This window comes from Notamacropus eugenii, chromosome 1 (genome assembly GCF_028372415.1).
Source record: "Notamacropus eugenii isolate mMacEug1 chromosome 1, mMacEug1.pri_v2, whole genome shotgun sequence".
NCBI classification, from domain to species: Eukaryota; Metazoa; Chordata; class Mammalia; order Diprotodontia; family Macropodidae; genus Notamacropus; species Notamacropus eugenii.
The window spans coordinates 399,938,519-399,957,869 of record NC_092872.1 but is presented as its reverse complement, the minus strand read 5'-3'; the positions used below and the strand labels follow the sequence as shown (position 1 = coordinate 399,957,869).

Below are 19,351 nucleotides of genomic sequence, written 5' to 3'. Positions count from 1 at the left end.
AAAGGTTGAAGACCTGGAGCTTGCCCTGCAAGAATCATGGATAGACACTCAGGGAGTACTCTGGTGTCTTTCCACCTTAGAATCACAGACTTAGAGTCTCGGAGTGGAGAAGGACTCTAAAGGTCTTGTTGTCAGCCTGTATTTTAACAGGAATTCACTTTACACCTTCCCTGACAAGTGACCATCCTGCCTCCATTCAAAGACCTCCAGTGATGGAAACTGTACATGGCAATTCTTGTCAAAACAGCTCTGGTCTGTAGCAATTATTCCTTACATCAAGGAAGAAAGCAACCCTTCTGTTCTTAGTTTTGCCCCTGAGGCCAAGAAGAGTAAGTCTGATGTTTCCTCTTCATTACAGTCCTTCAGATCCTTGAAAACAGCGATCATGTCCCTTCGAAGTCTTCTCCCCTCTAGAGGAAACAGCCTCAGTTCTTTCATCCAAACTTCAAATAGTTCATCTATTATCCTTTCACCATCCTAGTCATCTTCCTCTGGACTTTCTCCATATTGTCGATATCCTCTCTGAAAAGTAGCATCCCAAATCAGATGATATTCTAGGTTGAGTTCAAACTAGGTAGAGCACAACAGCCAATGAGTCAGTTAACGAGCATTTATTACGTGCTTACTGTGTGGCCTGATACTGGGCTAGCACTGAGGGTATAAAGAAAGGCAGAGGGGAAGATGGTTTAGGAGTTGTGCTGCCTATAGTGGCATGTCCCAGGAGAGGACTACCTGTAGAAAAGAGATATGTTCTTCTCATCCTCCATTTTTCCAACGTTAGTTAACAGCTCTGACTGTGTCAGTAAGTTCGATCAAGATTGTCCTAGCAGGCTCACTGCTAGGGCTGTTGATACCATCTGCACCTGGATCCCTTCCTCTCAGTAGCCCCATCCCATCCTAAGCCTCTGTCTTCTATTGTGGAATCAACGTCTGACAACCATTTCTCAAACAAGATGAGATCAGGTCCATAGTGACAGAGGTTGGAGATAGTGGAGAGCAGTCTCCAAAGAAGCCCCTCTCCTTACTCCTCTGCTTTGTTGAAGACAAGGACACAAGACATGGCACACAAAGCTGCTGCTCTTGATTCCTGAGAATCCAGGCCCAAGAAGGAATATTTGTAGGTGTCAGAGAATGTACAAAGGGAGGAAAGAGAATGAAACTGGCAGCAGCACCCCCAGAGCTTTGTGCTAACTTTTCCCATCCCACAAGCCCTCCCTGCAACACGCACTGCTTGCCCTCTCCAGGCAATGTCTGTGAGGTTATGGGCAGGAGCAGAGGGGGGAGAATAATAGTTCAAGGACCTCTAGATTGACTTCATCACAGCCTGTGTGGACCATTTCCTACTGTCCTTCTGCTGTTGCCACTGACGCTTACATCTCTGATGTAAACATGGATCCTTGTATGTAAGGCAGCCCTGGCTGTGCCCTACCCATTAGCACACAGCCAGGTGAATTGTCCTTTTTGTAACATGAAGGAAAGAAGCCACTGAGCTAAAGGCTTCTATGGAACTGGCCCCAGGTCTGGAGAGACTTGGTAATCAGCCCCACGGGCTATTGGATGTGGGAGCTGGAGGAGAAATCCTTTCCTGGAGAGCTTTTTCAAATTTTCCTGCAAGGAAAGATGCTAGCTTTTGGCTAGAGCTAAAACAGCATTTAAATTAGGTCTGATTTAACTCTGATCTGTTAGAAATGCTTTGGCAGGACAGAAGGCCAAGCAGAACCAGAGTATAGGGCATCTTACTAAAATTCCAAAAACCAACTCCTGGCAAGAGGTAGCTTTCTCTTGTGGTTTTCTTCTTTTCTACAGACCAGTGTCTATGTTTGAGAAGTAAAATCTTTTGAGTCTTCTCTCAAGTTATTCTTCCAAGGACATTTCCCAGGGATCTAAAAAAAAATGATTTTTTCAGTCTTAGTTTTGTTTTTTCATTCAGCACCACCTCATCTAAACCGGGACCAGGATCCATATAGACAAGAACTCTAGATATCTAGTAGCCGGAAGCACTTAGATCGAATTGTACAGTCTCCATGGGCCTCATTTTGCCATCTGAAAAAAATGGGAGCAATATTGTCTGTGCTGTCCATCTAAAGCATGGATGACATTCCCTGGGGCTACACTTGTTTTTCTGTTTCTTCTTGTTTTTCTACAAGCAGTGATCCCCGGTGTAAGGAATGAGACAGTTGAAGGTGAGAACAAGGAAATCAATATTGCAGGCAAAGAAAAGAGGTGTTAAACAATATGGAGTAGCAGCCAGCCCAGATGATTCCCTTTTCTATCTGTTAAGAATTCTGTCAGTTACAGTACTTTGATGGATGGATGATCTCATGGGGGCGGGGTCCTTTCAACAATTACAGGTCACATCCATCCTTGCCGGTAACTTCTCTAAGCACCATCAATAAATTGAAAATAAGCACTTGTGAAGAAAGGTTTCTAGGATGCTATGCTCTGGACACATGAAGATAACCAAGTATGGATACCAAGACCTTTTCATCTACTATCATAGTCCAAGGGGAGAATGCCCCTCTGGTGTTTATTCCTGTTCTCTGGCATATTAGTGATGCTTTATATGTGATGATGGACAGCTAGGTGGCGCAGTGGATAGAGTACCAGATCTGAAGTCAAGAGGACTCATCTTCTTGAGTTTAAATCTGGCCTCAGACACTAGTTTTGTGACTCTGGACAAGTCATATAAGCCTGTTTGTGCCAGTTTCCTCATCTGTAAAATAAGCTGGAGAAGGAAATGGCAAACAACTCCAGTATCTCTGCCAAGAAAACCCCAGACGGGTCATGAAGAGTCAGACGCAACTCAAAAAAACCCAATAAATGTGATGATTTCAAGTCCTACTCAGATATCTCATACAGTTCAACCTCAAAGACTTTTGCAGATGTTCAGAACACAGAGAGGCAATGTTCAAAAATAAACTAGCTAGATGGTCAACGAAAAGACCAATCTTGAGAAGAAAGTGCTATGTGAAATTAGATTGGCACCAAAAGGAATAAGACATGGCACCTATCTTTAAGAAGTTTATAATCTAGCTGTGAAGTTAGGAGAGAGAGGTAGATAGATAGATAGATATAGGTATAGATATATGTCATTAATTCATTCATTCAACAGGTATTAATAAAGCTCCTACCATGTACCAGACACTTAGATTCTAGGGATACAAAGACAAAAACAAAACAGCCCCTACCAGCTGATAATTGTTTTAACCAAAAGATGCTAGGTTGATGTGCCAAATGAAAGGTATCTACATTAAGTGTTATAGAGGAAAGAGTATTGGACTAAGAGTTAGAAGCCCTGGATTATTGTTCTACTTCTTCCTTTAACTGACTAGGTGACATTAGCTAACCTTGGACAAGTCATTATTCTGTTTTTCCATGCCTCATTTTCATCTGTAAAATGAGAGAATTGGACCAGATGATTCCTGTGATTCTTTCCAATTCTAACACCTCTCAATTCTCTGCATTCGGAGCAGGATGAGATCACTGTGGGTGGGTTCAAACTAGGTTGATGATGATGACACTTGACATTATGGAAAGCGTATTGAATTAGGAGATGGAGACCTGTGTTTGGGCAGTCTTGGCTGTTAGCTAGCTGAATTAGATAAGTGAGCTATTTCCAAGGCTTCTTCCAACTCTAACAGTTTATGAGCTATGATTTCTGACATCAGATGGGTAGGGCTTGGTAGGTGGAGATGGGGTGAGGGGGTTTACAGGGGACAGTGAGGGGAGGCTATTCCAGGCAAAAGTGGCTCTGTTTATTCAGGGGGACATGGGTTGAGCCAGCCACCTTAATGGAAAATCAAACATCAAAGCATTGAGAGGAATACCGTGTGACCTTCAGAATGAAATGGTTTCCATGATTTCTTTGTGAGATGGAATAAAAAGAGGAGGAGAAAGTCACTGTGACTGCTCTTTCAGTTCTTACCCATCTCCCTCACTTCATGCTAGTCATACAGCAACAACATAGACAAGGTCTTGAGGATCTTTACTTTATTCCCACGTTGGTCATAAGGAGTCCTTTGCAATGTTTATGGAAGCAGATGCATTGTGGTACAGAAACAGAGAGCCCTGGCTCTGCAGTCAGACAGCCTAGGTCCAAATCCCACATCTGACACCTATGTCACCTGTGTGACATGAACAAGCTGTGTGACAGCTGTGTCACCTTGGGCGAGTCACTTAACTTCCCTAGCACTCAGTATCCTCATTTGTAGAATCAAGGGGTTGGACTAAATGGCCTCTGAGGTCCTGTCCAGTTTCAGAACCATGATTTTCCAATCTGTGAATTCAAGTGCCCTAAAACTCAAGAATTATGTGACCGAAGACATCAGCGATGACAAACAACCAAACTCCAGACACAGAAAAGATTCCTATTTAATTACCTTTGTCCAGAGAAGGAGGATGGGGTCAGAAAGACCTAGATTTATATCCTACCTTGGATATTTATGAGCTCTGTGACCATAGATGAGTGAATTCATTACTTATAGCCTCAGTTTGCTGAGTTCTATGTAATGGACCTGTGATTTCACTGGTTAAGAGAACTCCCAAGGGGAGGAAACTCATCCAATTAATGTAAGCTGGCATCTTCTTTACACCTCATTCTTGTAGAGAGTTACTTAGAGAACTGAAAGGTTAAAGCCTTGCACAGTGTCACACAGCAAGTATACAGTAGACACAGGATTATATTCCATCTACTGGCTTCCAAGCCAGCTCTCTATCCATATGATAATAATACCTTCAATACCTGCCTCTCAAGGTGTAGTGAGGTAATAAATGTAAAGTGCTTTGCATACAAAAGGATACCATACTATTGTCAGTTGTTGCATCTAACAACAAATTCATTGGAGGGATTGCCATTCGTGATCTGCTGTGGTTAATCATAATCAGAGGTCTAGGCTTCCCAAGATTCTAGTATCCTGCCCTGATTGGACATTTCTGAGATGAAAAGAAACATGCCAAATGTCTTTTTGATGGGCCTACGATGCCATTTTTTATAAATTAAGTAAATATTTTATTGCTGTTCCCATTTTTCAACACTGTTGTTACTTCTTAATGACCCCTTCCTGTCCCCAGAAGATAGAAGGAGGGAGACAAGCATTTAGTAAGTATATGCTAAGCACTTTCCAATTACTATGTCCTGATCCTCATAACAACCCTGGATGTAGGTGCTATTATTATCATCCCCATTTTACAAGTGAGGAAGCTCAAACAGATGTTAAATGACTTGCCCAAGGTCACACAAGTGTCTGAGGTCAAATTTGAACTTGGGTCTTTCTGACTTTAGGCCCAGAGTTTTATCCACAACACCACCTGGAAGTAGAACTGTCCTTGCAAGAAAGTACAAGTAAGCAAAACAAATCAGCCTTCTGCTCATGTTTAAGAATATATTCCTCATCCCATGTCTAGTAGACCACCTCTGTGAAATAGTGCCCAGACTAACACTTAAGTTCCTGAGATGCCAAGACAGAAAGGTCCTACTAATCTGTTCCAGACTGAGTGTCTGTGAATCACACAGCATCCTACAGTCATGAATTAACCACTTAAATTACATGTAAACCTACTTTGGGCATTTTAGGACATTCCCCCCAAGCAGTGATGAAAAGAGAAAGGAAGAAGAAGTAGGAGAAGAATAATTTTGGAGTCATTTTTGATTCTTCCTTCTCTCTCACCCCATATATCTGTTTTCCAAGTTTTATTGACTCTGCCTGTGTAACATGTCTTATGATTGTTCTCCCTGTTTCCAGTCTCTCCCTTTTCTGATCATCCAAATTAATATTATTAAAATACAAGTTTGAGTACGTTGCTGTCCTGCTCAAAAATCTTTGGTGGCTCCCCATTGCCTCCAGAAATTCCTCACCTTGCATTTAGAACCCTTTATCATCTGACTCCAGCCTACCTTTCCAAACTTATTTTGTATTACTACTATTATTCCCCTTAATTCAAACTATCATTCAACCTCTCTGGCCCAGCAAGTTCTACCTGAACTGGATATCTAGTCTCTTGCCTCCATACCTTTGCACAAGAATATACTGTGTGCTCACCTCTGCTTCTTAGAATCCCCAGCTTCCTTCCAAGCTCAGCTCAGAAGTCACTTCTTCCTACATGAAGGCATTGCTGATCCTCTGGAATTCTCTCTCTCTCTCTCTCTCTCTCTCTCTCTCTCTCTCTCTCTCTCTCTCTCTCTCTCTCTCTTTTTCTCTCTCCCTCTCTTTCTCTCTCTCCCTCCCTCCCTCCTTCTCTTTCCTTCCTTCTTTAAATTAACTTGTATCAATTTGCATGCTGTATTCCACCATTAGACTGTAGTCTCCTCAAAACTGGGGGTGGTTTCACTTTTATTTTAACAAAGTTCCCAATTTGGTTCTTAATGTTTTCTGCCCTGAATTGAATAAAGGAAAAATTGAGGAAGAGAATGGATAGATAGAAAAAAGTACACATGTATTGTGGCTGAGTCTGAGGGTGTGTTCAGTCACCTTCTATCTGAATCTAGACTTCTTAGCATTATTTCTCTTGGGGTTAGTTAGTCTACCTGGGTGAAGTGTACCCCAAGTTTGCTCCTTACCACCCACCTGACTCATTTATCCTACTGATGCCTCCAAGCCTTCCTTCACATAATACCTTGCTATTAAGTACCCTCCTTTCTCCAAGTCATCATGTACAGAACTCCTAAAACCCCATTTCCCGCATAAAGCTTTATTTACCTAGAATTCGATAGCAAAGTTCTCCAGTTGTGCTCCCCAGACCAGTCCCACTCCCACAACTTTCAACTCTGTACTCTCCAAATCACCAAAAACTTAGGCACCCATACCAACATAGAGCGTGTAAACATTTCAGTCATTCTGTATTCCAAAGAGCTTAGTGTGTGTACTGTTGACCATGTATCATTTCAGTCCTTTTTTTCTACATAAAAAAAGTTTGTTTTTAAACCATCATTTAAATAAGAGCTAAAATAGTCAGCCAGGTAACTAGCATTTATTATTTATAAAATACTACGCTAAGCACTGGAAATATAGGAGAAAGAAAGCCCCTTCCCTCAGACAGGCTAAATTCTAATGGAGGAAGGCAACACATAAAAGAGGAATCTGAAAGGGGATGGGTTTGTTTCGGGTACAAAGATACCACATAGGGAGATGGAAGAAGAAGTCTGGTGTTCTTACTGGAAAGGAATGAGATGTGATTGGCCTGGGTACCCTCCTTAAATGAAGGTTCTGAGAAGAGCCATTCAATCAGAGGGAGAGGCCATAAGGATGTGAGTTACAGGACTGACGTAAGGCTACAGGATGAACAGGCAGGGCATGGTGTAGCTTCAGGATGGTAGAGAAAGTCCAGAGTACAGCCTGGAAAGAAATTTGACATGTATTATATGTTGTTGAGTCATTTTCAGTTGTGTCCAACTCTTTGTGACCCCATTGGGGATTTTCTTAGCAAAGACATCGGGGTGGTTTGCCATTTTCTTCTCCAGCTCATTAAGAGGAAACTTAATCCAGCAGAGATAAGTGACTTGCCCAGAGTCACACAGCTAGTAAGTGTCTGAAGCTGGATTTGAACTTGTGTCTTCCTGACTCCAGGCCTAGCACTATATCCTCTATGTCACCTAACTGCCCCATGTACTGTATAGTAACAAAGAAAAAGGTAGAAAACAACATATTGTTGCAACATTCAACAATTAATTCAGCAAACACTCCTTGAGCACCTTCTCCTTACAGGATCTTGTACTATGTGCTGGGGAATAAATGCTGGGGAAGAAGAATAAAGAAAAATAAGACACAGGCAGCAACAACCCCAAGGTACATGATAGAGGCACATTCTTTCAAGGCTCAGCTCAGTCAGGTGGGGCAGCAGGAAAAGCACTGGGCCTGGTGTCAAGAAGACCTGAGTTCAGATCTAACCTCAGGTACTTACTAGTTGTGTGACACTGGGCGTATCACTTAACCGCTGTCTGCCTCAGTTTCCTCATCTATAAAATAGGGATACTAATAGCACCTATCTCACAGGGTTACTGTGAAAATCAAATAGATGATACATGTAATGATATAGATATAGATATAGATATAGATATGTGTGAAAGTTTTACAAGTCTCCAAATGCTATTACCATCATTATCTATGTCATTTATAACTTTCTACATTCTGTTTGTGCCTTCCTCCCTTGGTCTTTGCCTTCCCAGGCTGAGGAAGTCTAGTCTTTTTTACCTGTCTTCATAACTGGTCATCCTTCCCTTTAATACGACTACTTGCTTTGGTCACCACTGTGGTACAGTGACAAGAACTCTGACTTTGGAGATGAAGAACTCGGGTTCAAATCCTGTTTCTGCCAGGAATTTGATCTGTGTCATCTTAGGCAGGTTACCCTATGGACCTCTGTTTTCTCATCTGTAAAACCAGGGGGTTAAAATTGATTGCCCCAAAGGTTACTTCCAACTCTAAAGTTCTGGGGAAGTGGGAGCTTGTACCCAGATCTGTCCATAACTGCCTCCCTGGAATCTATTTTAGGAGGTAGGGAGGGTGGGGATGGCTTGCAAAGCAGGGGCAGAGTTGTGATTTCCTCCTTGTAGGGAATTGCATGCATGCATATTCTCTCTGTTAGCATAGATCTGCAGTTCTTCTGTCACTTGGACAATAACCTTGAGCAATAACGTGGGCAGTGAGATATTAAGTGACTTGGAGGTGTCAGAGGCAAGGCTTGAACCCAGATCTTCCTGACTCTAAATCAAGTCGTCTATGTCACAGTCTTGCTACAACAACTGTGTTCCAGATTTAAAATGTTCAATGATTTCAGCTAACAGTAAGAGGGACATTTTTAAAATCTTTCTTTTCCCTTCCAAATGTGTACTGTATGCCCTTGAATACTAAATGGTTGTCCCTGGAAGGAAAGATAGCAATTCTTTCCAACTTTCACAGCCGAGCTTTGCAAGCTAATCCTGGGCGGCCCAGGTTAGCACTTCTTGAAGTCAGGGCCCTGAAAAAAATGGAACTTCTACATTCCCCTGTGAAAGAAACGACCTTGGGCTCAAAAAGTAGAAGCCTTTTTTCCCCCTTCTTCCCATAAATCTTGCCTCTTTGCCTTATTTCCATCCATAATGCATGGGGAACAGAGCGTCATCTCTCAGGAATCCTTGCCGAGAGAGAGAGAGACAGAGACAGAGACAGACAGAGAGACACAGAGAGAAGAGAGAGAGACAGAGAGACAGAGACAGAGAGAGGGACAGAGAGACAGAGACAGAGAGAGGGACAGAGAGAGACAGAGAGAGAGAGAGAGAGAGAGAGAGAGACAGAGAGAGAGAGAGAGAGAGAGAGAGACAGAGAGAGAGAGAGAGAGACAGAGAGAGAGAGAGACAGAGAGAGAGAGAGACAGAGACGGAGAGGGAGAGGGAGAGAGAGAGAATGTGAGATTCTTTCCCTTCACTCTTGTCTTTTTTTTTCCCAGGTACCTGGAAGGAAACCATTTAACAACTGTACCCAAAGAGCTGTCCGCCCTCAGACACCTGACACTGATGTAAGGAGCCTGGGGCTGGGTGGAAACTACATGAGATGCTTATGTTTGCCCCTGGCACTGGGAGGTTAGCTCAGTGGACCCCATGATTAGAGTGATGGAGACAGCCACAGAGTTTTGCCCCTGTCTCACTATAAGTTACCAGGGGGCAGTTACATACCAGCAGCACTTGGTGGGCTTCAGATACCTTAACACTTGGTAGTATGTGTACTCCTGCCCCTCTTCCACTTACCTGATTCCAAGCAAATAGTCTAAAAGGAGCTGAAAGAGATACATGAGAGTCTATCTTTAACTGAGTTTCCTCCCTCAGTAAAATATCCAGCCCTGGAATGCTTTTCCGTAGAACTCTTTGAGTGCAGATCTGAGTTGCCCTGTACTGAGCCACCCAGAGCTGGGTTGGTTTGTTATGTGGTAGAGGGGAGAGAGAAAGCCCATAGTCTTGTTCTGGTAGCTACTGCTATATATTCATGGGGCCTCTTTGACCTCCAATGGCCCCAACAAAAGTAGGGTCTGTGTAGGTTGGTCAGCTTGAGGTGCAATGAAGGTACTCTTTAGCCAGGGCTTTTGGCAGGTGGCAAATGAGAGCCCATCTCCTCACCCCCACCCCCATGGAATGACCCGTGGAGAAGTAAGTGACTGGGAAGTGAGACCCAGAAAGAATCAATCATTCAACAAGAATCAATCAATCATTTTTTGAGCTCCTCCTATGTGTCAGGAGCTGTACTAGGCACTGGGGACACAAATATGAAGAATTAACCCCTACCCTCAAAGGACTCACGTTCTAATGGGGAATGCATCAAATTTGGATGTGTGTGTGTGTATATATATATATATATACACACACACACATAACTATGTTTATGCATATATGTATTATGTGTATATGTATCTATGTATATATATAAATCACACATACATGCATATAGCAGCTAGGTGGCACAGTGGATAGAGTGCCAGGCCTGCAGTCAGGAAGACTTATCTTCGTGAGTTTAAATTTGGTCTCAGACACTTGCTAGCTCTATGACTCTGGGCAATAATCCTAGTTGCCTCAGTTTCCTCATCTGTAAAATGGACTGGAAAAGGAAATGGCAAACCACTCCAGTATCTTTGCCAAGAAAACCCCAGGTGGGGTCACAATGAGTCAGATATGATTGAAACCTCCAAAAACCAGCAAAATATGTATATACTTGTCTCCCCCATTAGAATGCACACTCCTATATTTATATTTAGATATATATAAACATACATACACATATATATCATATTTATGTGTATTTATATGTATACATGTATATATTTACATATATGCTTACCATATTTGTATATATGTATGTGTGTGTACATATATACGTATACATAAAACAAGTAAAATGAGAATAAATACAAGTACACACAAAACAGTTCAATGCAAAGCAACCTGAGGGGAAGGGCACTGACACTGAGGGGAACAGGAAGGGCCCCGACTGAAGGTGAAGAATTAACCCACCTGTTCTTTAATGAGGCCTGGCTCCTAGCTCAGGCTTGCAGCTTGCCTCTGACTATCCCCTGTAGAGGAACTGGAACTCCCTCCCAAACCCACAACATCACTTTCTTTTGAAGGGGATCTGATGAACTGGGATTTGGGGACAGTTGTAAGGTCCTCAGGTGATATGCGTGAATGACATTGGGAAGTAGCCTACAAGTGGGAAGCTGTGGAAGTGGCCTTTGGCTGTGGCAAGAGGCTGCCACCAGAAGTGACTGGCCCCCAGAACCACGGGCACTTGTGACTCTTCGCTGTGCATTTCTTCTCTAGAGACTTGAGTAATAACAGCATCGGCGTCCTGGCCAATTATACCTTCAGCAACATGAGTCAGCTGTCCACACTGTAAGTAGCACAACAAACTGGCATTTGTCATCAAGTCTGTGGTCCTTCTTTTCCTTTATTTCCCTCTTAGATCTGTCTCTTCTCTCTCCTCTCCCCACCCACCTCCACACAGAGTGTATAGAAGGCCAATGACCGTAGCTTAGGCATTTATTCAATATAGTTCAACTTGGCAAACATTTATCAAGCACTTTCTTTGTCTGGCTTGAGCCCTAGGTGCTAGGGATGCAAACGTTAAAAAGAAATAGTCCCTGCTTTCAAGAAGCTTCCATTCTACTCAGCAATACAACTAGTACTCAGATACTAGGAGAGATCTGTGATCTCTGTGGATATTGCCTCCAGTGATTTAGAACAAAACACAACTATGTGGCTACCCAGCCATGGATATGTCCATGTCCTTAGAGAGCTACCCAACATCTGTGGCCCTTCCTGTCTTTTCTCCTGGTATTTCAAGAATATTAGTGGACCCTCTGCCATTCAGTGGAGGTGAACCTGGTCATATAATCATCATCAGAGAAAATATTTGTATTAAGTTTTATAATTCCTCCTATTTATTTGAGAGAGTTTTCCCCCCCTTGCAGTGAGTTTTCCTGCCTGATTACACTTTATTCAAGCCACTTTTATTTCAGTTAGCTTTTTTTGCTTTGAGTACACACCACTTGAAGACAGAGGCAAGCAGTCCCAGAGACTTATTCAGTGACTAGGAGGGAACTGACTTGTAATGCAACCTTGGTGATGAGTAATCCACAAAGGCCATGATTTATCTATGGGTAGTCCATGACAAATGAACCAACAGACTGTTGCAATCATGTCTTTTTCTTCCTTAGCATCTTGAGCTACAACCAGCTGCGATGCATTCCAATCCATGCCTTTAATGGCCTACGGTCTCTTCGAGTGTTGTGAGTATCCCCTAGCAGGCTAAAGGGAGGATTGACATATGGTTCCCTCTGACTGTGTGACTACTGGTCATGGAATAATCTTATTTCATTCCCTACCCTCGTAGCTCAGTATCCTCCCTATATAAATTGACTATTTTCAGAAAGAGATAACTCTAGGCTAGTCTAGACTAACTCAAAGGAAAGAAACTTGTTTCAAAACATAGCTTAGGAGCAGGAGAAAGGTGGGGTCTCACTAGTAACCATTCTAGTTCCTAATATCAACCACTACCATAATATTAATTATTATTATAATCATAATAATAGCTAAAATTCACATAGCGCTTTAAGGTTTGCAAAGCACTTTGCAGTGTTATCTTAAGTAATTAAGTATTAAATAATACTTAATACTTTAATTATTATCTCACTGATCCTCAAAAGAACCCTGAGGGGTAGGTACCATTATTATCCCCATTTTATAGATGATGAAACAGAGATAAATGACTAACCATCTGAGGCAAAATTTGAACTCAGATCTTCCTGACTCTAAGTCAGGCACTGTATCCATTGTGCTACCCTAAATTCCTATTCTTATGATTATTATCTATTATGCCTATTATCATTTTATGTCTTCTTATCTTAGGCTCATGGGGTTGGGAACAGCTTACTGGCATTTCCAAACCTGTTAACTGGACACCCACTCGAGCCCATGCACGATGACATTAGTGAAATGGATCCCCAGTAGCTGTGCCCATTCAGAGGCCTCCAGATTGATATGATTTATTGCAGCCCACAAAACTCTGGTGTCAGCTACTACACCCGCCACGTGTCATCTGCGTTGTTATTAAAAATCAATTCTCCAGAGGGAAAGAAATGCCCAGGACTGACAGTGTGCAATCTGTTATTGTCACTTATTTATTATCCATGTTCTCAGGAGAGTTTCAGAAAAGAAAACATCAGCAAAACAGTTTCTCCATTTCCAGCCTAACACAAAGGAAGAAAAGTACATCTTGTTGGCCAGAGCTGAGCCAGAGTTGTCTCCTTCACTCCCCTGATTTCTGAGCATTCTTCCTCTTTGCGAATTCTTCAAGTGGCTTCAGTGCTGTCAGCTGAGCCCCATCAGATTTGGATGGGTGTGTGTGTGTGTGTGTGTGTGTGTGTGTGTGTGTGTGTGTGTGTGTGTGTGTGTGTGTGTACAGTCAGAAGAGCTTTGATTGGGACATCTCTGTGGTCCTATGCATGATCCATTTACATCCCATCCAAGGCACTCTCCTGCCTTACTCTTACTCAGGCTTTGGCTATCTTGTATTCAGTGGAAACTCACCCATACATACATCTGCACTTCCAACTGAAGGTTTTTTTAGCAACAGAAAATTATTACACCTGGGAGGAATCTTAGAGATCATTCCCTGATATTATAGATGAAGAAACTGAGGCCCCGAGAAAGGAGGTGATTTGCTGAAGGTCACATAGTATATTAGCACTCACCATGGCTTCTATTATTGAAACATCTTAAGATTTGTAAGCAGCTTTACACAATTTCTCATTTGATTCTCACAAAAATTCTGTGAGGTAATCACTATAGGCATAATTATCCCCATTTTACAGATGAGGAAACTGAGGCTTAGGTGAAGTGACTTTCCCACAGACAGACAGCTAGGAAATACTGGACCCATGGTCACAAACTTGGAACTCCCAGGTCCTCCACTGCTCCTCCCCTTTCACCATACTGCCTTGTGCATCATCATGTTTTAGTCAGTGTACTCTCAGTGTTGTTAGACTCTTAGATGCACTTTAAAAATTAAATATACTTGTTCTTGCAATATGGAGAGGACTGAACCTGTGCTTTCATTGGAAATTCTCAAAAAGGGAAATGTTCTCTACCAATGCATGTAAGCACTTTCCCTGCAACTTATAGTCTAAGGGAGTTCCCTAAAACAGTTAGAGGTAAAGTACCTGGTCTGTCACAGCCAGTATGTGTCAGAGGTAGAATCTGAACCCAGGGATTCCTGGCTCTTAAGCTGGCTCTTTATTCACTATACCATGTCATCCTTGAGATGAAGTAAATACCCAGGAAGCACCCCTGTTGGAAATAAAATGCAGGAGGCAGATACATTGATTTTGGCTTGGGAGATATAGGGTAACAGGTGAAGTGAGGGGAAAGAAATGAATGCTTATTGTCCAAACTAGCCTGCAAAAGTGTACTCTTAAGAATATTGGAATCCCTTTGTATTCCTCTTATTAAGGGACAGGGCTAGCCACTGCCTCAGTAGCCATACTAGCTGTGATTTCAGATTCTTGGTATACGAAATTGTTATGTTTGCGAGGGGTGGGGGGGTACATCCAGAAGCTTTACTACATGATGACCTGAAAGTTTCTGCCCCTACCACCTTCGGGCCAGTATCCCCCCAAAGGCATATTCCAGGGCTAGAATTATATACTATCCCATACACATCTTTAGGCCTTCCTGCTCTTCACTGAGTTTCTGATCCATCATACACACCACTGAGCTCATAAGCACCTGAGAAATGTCATCCTGGATCATCTTAGGTAGCTGGTTGGTTCACTGAATAAACCTGTATGGCCCTGGGCAATTCACTTTTCTGTTTCCTTATCTTTAAAAGGAAGGCATCGGACTCTGAAACCCTTTCCAGCTCTAAAGCAATGGTACCATGACCACCATAGTCCATCCACATCAGGTTTCTGTCTCTGACTGTGACAGGGTTAGGGTTACCTTCTATCCTATTCTCTAAGATGATCTTAGCAGTACCTAAGGTCAGGACCTTCCCTAACTTGCCCTCAGCAATACATTGTCAGTTGGAAGCATAGAAAAGGAGGAGGAAGTTCTAAGGACCTGGAATTGAGTCTTCCTTTGCTCAGAGCCACTCACTCTCCAAGGTGAAGAAAGACACCAGTGGAAGAGAATAGATGGATGCTGAAGATTTCCCTGAGCGGGCTCTTGCTTTCTTTTCTTTCCACTTGTTAGCTTTTGCTTAGTTTTTTTGAAATGCAGGATTTCTTCTTTAGGGAGGTGGAGAACCAAGAAGAGAGGGAGGTGGCAAGGAGAGGAGAGAATCTGCTGACCCAGCAATTCTAGGCAGCTTTGTGCCCATGAATTACAGTCTGTTACTGTGTAGAAAGTTTATAGAGTTCTCAGCAGCAGAGCTAATATATGGGTGTGTAACCAAGAGAAGTCACAGCACCAAAGCTGCCTTAGGGTCATTCAGTGTTTTTAAATTAATACTGCCTGTTCCCCTCCAGGGGCCCAGGTCTCATTCGGAAATGATTAACAGTGTGGCTGAAGTTCATTTGCAAAACAGTGAGGAGCCTTTAAGCCGTCTGGGTAAATGGCATGGAAAGGCCGGTATGATCCATAAATAATCAGATGAATTGGGGAATAAATGGCTCCTATAAACGCATTTGAAAGTGTCCCTACCTTGGCTTCCTCCTTCCTTGTAAGAAGTAGCTAGGCCTTCCTGGTCAGTGAGTGAATACATGTCCACTGCCACCTTCTCCATCACACTAACATTGCCCCAAGATTGTTGCCTGGGATGAAGAGAAGTTTGGTGGAAAATTATTGACTTTGCTACTTAAGGGGTCCCTTGGAAACTACATTTTTGAAGAAGAGTGTCACAAAACCATTGTCTTCATATGATTTTAGAACCCTTTCCAAATCCTTCTATTTTCATATGCACTAATTTATCATAGGTGAAAACCAAATGCAATTTCATATTTGTCCTAAAGAAAAATAGATTGCAAGTTCATTGGATATTGTCATGTTTGTAGTTCTACTGTCGAGGCTAATGGTTTGTTTTAACTAAAAACATCCATGCTTTATTAAAGTGATTAGTTCATGGATGGTTGGGTTTTTTAAAATTCATTTCTACAATTGAATGTTATTGACGGTTACTAAGTTTGAAATAAAAGAGAAAAAAATCATTAATGCCCACTATTAAGAACTTTAATCATTATTATAAGTGGTAGGTAGTGCACATCAATAAGTGAAAATGTGTTTAAAATTCCATGAATGAATTTCAAACATCTTTTCATGAATATGACCTATGTTCACCTGTCACTTGCATAATCAAGGTACATGCATTCTTACTTAAGCCAGAAATGATTCATCCTTTACAGCAAGTCTGACTAAAAGAGAATTTGCTTTAACTGATTTAATTGGATTCAAGAATTTGCTAATTGTTCTTCCCTGCTGAGACTTTAGCCCCTGGCTATAAGGTAGTTACATCACATACAAGGATGAATGTATTAATCAACTCTCAGATGTCTGTACAGATAAAGGGTAAAGGAAGTAAGGGGTGGGGAGGAAACAAATAACTATTATCCAAATTTCTAGTTCCCTTTGTAATGCAGTCAGATGTGCTTGGACACTGAAATGGATCTGAATCTTAGGTGCAGTCCTACACAAATATGATATCTGGAGTTTGGTGTTCAATATGCTACATCCTAGGAACAACTCTGACAAATTGAAATCCATACAGAGGAGGGCAACAACTAGTCCTCTGGGAGGCCTGGAGAACACACTATACAAGGATCACTTGAAGGACCTAAGGATTTCTAAGCTGGGGAAGAGAAGACTTATGGGCCTCATGACAGCTATCTTCAGTTATCTGAAGGGCTGTCACTTAGACAAAGGATTAGATTTGTGCTGGTGGCATCAAAAAGCAGAAGGAGCAATGGTTGAGAATTATAGAGAGGTAATAAACTTTTGCTCAGTATAAAGACAAATCTAACAGTGAGAGCTAACTCAGAAAGTGATGAGTTCCCCATCGTTGCAGGTATTTAGATAGAGGCTGAATGATCATCTGCTGGAAACACTGAAAAAGAAGTGTGAACTTTGGGACAGATTGAAATAGATGTCCTCTAAGGTCCTTGCCAATTCTGAGATTCTGTAGTTTTGATATGTGTAGACACTCACCTATGTGACCAATCCCTGGCTAAGTCCATTATCAGGTCCAAGGAACCAGCTGTAGGGTAGAGGGTAGAAGTCTTCTTATGTTAGTATGGATAATCTACAAAGCAAATAAGCCCCTGCATATTGTCATATTGGTTTTTTAAGTACCTCACAGCTTTAATCTGAATGTTTAGAAATAAAAAGGTCCTCTCTTAAAGTTACTTTCTCTCCAGATTGGACAGTTCCAAACCTAAACCATGTAGATTGTCATTCAGCTTGTGAGAATCTCCAGGCAGGAGGTCTTGCATTCTCCATTACCACCTATGTCTCTCTTAATGTGTCCCAACTTTGTCGTCAGTGCCCCTTATAGCTGCTAATGTGGACTCAAATTGAACTTGAAGTCCCTGAAAACCTTAAGATCTTTTTACGGAAAAAAATATTATTCTCTAGCTATGTCTCCCTCCTCTTGAATTGGTGAATTTTGATTTTTTTAGTCCAAATGTAGGAACATAAATCACAGTTATCCCTATTAAATTTCATCTTTTTGGATGTAGTATGATGTCATAACCTTTCAAAATCTTTTTGGATCCAGATTCTGGAGTCCAATGTGCTAACCATCCCTCTTAGCTTTGTGTCTCTTACTAATTTAATAAGATTTTGGTTTGGAGAGTCTCCTGAGGCAAGGGAGGTATCAACTGCTAGTATAAACATCAGGATTTCATATAGAAGTGGCAAGATGAAGTTGATCTGTGCGTGTGTGTGTGTGTGTGTGTGTGTGTGTGTGTGGTGTATATACTCCTTTCACTGCATGCTAGCTTTCTGCCAAGTTTGGGGTGCCTAGTGGAATTTGTAACTTTCAAAAATCTGATGAAATTCAACAAATCTTTACCAACTATTAACTATATGTAGACTATTGTTTGTCCTAGGTACTTGGGAGAGATACAAAGATTTAATAAACCCTTATGTTGTCTATAATCTGGGAGGGATGGGCATAGACATGCACGTAAATGAGCAGAATAGAACATGAGAGCAGCGGAAGAGAGACATAGAAAACTATGAAGGTCAGAGAAAGGTGAGATCATTTTTAGGTAAAGGAATTGGTCAAAGGTTCATGAAAAATATAAAATTTGAGCTAAATCCTGGGGGATGGATAAAATTTCTTTAATTTCTTCTTATTTTGGTCGATATGTTTTGTTTTCTATCACTTTGATTTCTAAAGCTACCCCTCCCCTGCCTCTTTGTAAAACACTTTGCAAACCTTGAAGCTATATCTTTATATAGGTTAGCTAATCATTATTGTTGTTTCTGTGTAACAAAGATTTTAAAATCAGTCAATAAGTAAGCATCTATTAAGCACCTTCTGTATGTCAGGCACTGTACTTAGTGCTGGAGGTACAAAAAGGAGGTAAAAGATGTTCCCTCCCCTCAGGTTGCTTACAATTTAAAGGGGAAAAGAAAGAGTAAATTAAAACTAACCCAGCATATTAACCGTATCTGACAACATAGGTAATGCCCCATACTTGTTGTCTTCCACTTTACAATAAAAGGAGGGAGGTACATTTTCTTCACTCTTGCAGGGGTGAGGGAGCCAACTTTGGTCATTATTTCAAAACCATTCAGTTTGGGGCTTTTGTTCCTTCTCTTTGTCGTGTTGTGGTACTCATCTGTGTGTTTCTTCTTCTGGTTCTGATTATTTCAATCTTTTAATTCATATCAGTTTTATAAGGCTTCTCTGAATTCCTCACATTCTTAGATTGCAGTAATATTCCACCACTGATATATCTAACTAATTATTTAGGGATTGATGGTATTTCCACAGGCAAATTCAGTTTAACAAAATCAACAAATATTTATCAGATGTCTTCTACATACCAGGTACTATGCAAGATGATGGGGATGCAGAGCCAAAAATAAAACAATCTCTGTTCTCAAAGACCTTACATTCTACCGGTAGGATACAAGCTATGTCAGTTACTGAGGCAGGTAAGTAAAGTGCTGGTCTTAGAATCTGGACCACCTGATTTCAAGTACTGCCTCAGACACTTCCTAGCTATGTGACCTTCATCAAGGCATTATTCTTTTAGCCTAAATTTCTTCATCTGTAAAATAAGGTTGATAATAGTACCTACCTTACAAGGTTGTTGTAAGGATCAAATGAAATAACTTAGATAAAGCATTTTACAAACCTTAATGCACTCTATAAATGCTAGCTATTAAAAA

General features: G+C 41.5%; 1 protein-coding gene across 2 annotated transcripts in view; it reads left to right on the top strand.

Annotated features, from left to right (window-relative positions):
* Window positions 1-19,351, top strand: part of SLIT3 (slit guidance ligand 3) — a 796,526-nt gene that overhangs the window by 715,218 nt on the left and 61,957 nt on the right. For both annotated transcript variants that reach the window (XM_072630930.1, XM_072630932.1), the window contains 3 exons: window positions 9,421-9,489; window positions 11,279-11,350; window positions 12,175-12,246. In XM_072630930.1, the coding sequence (XP_072487031.1) occupies window positions 9,421-9,489; window positions 11,279-11,350; window positions 12,175-12,246 (213 nt within the window). The remainder of the gene's footprint in view (window positions 1-9,420; window positions 9,490-11,278; window positions 11,351-12,174; window positions 12,247-19,351) is intronic.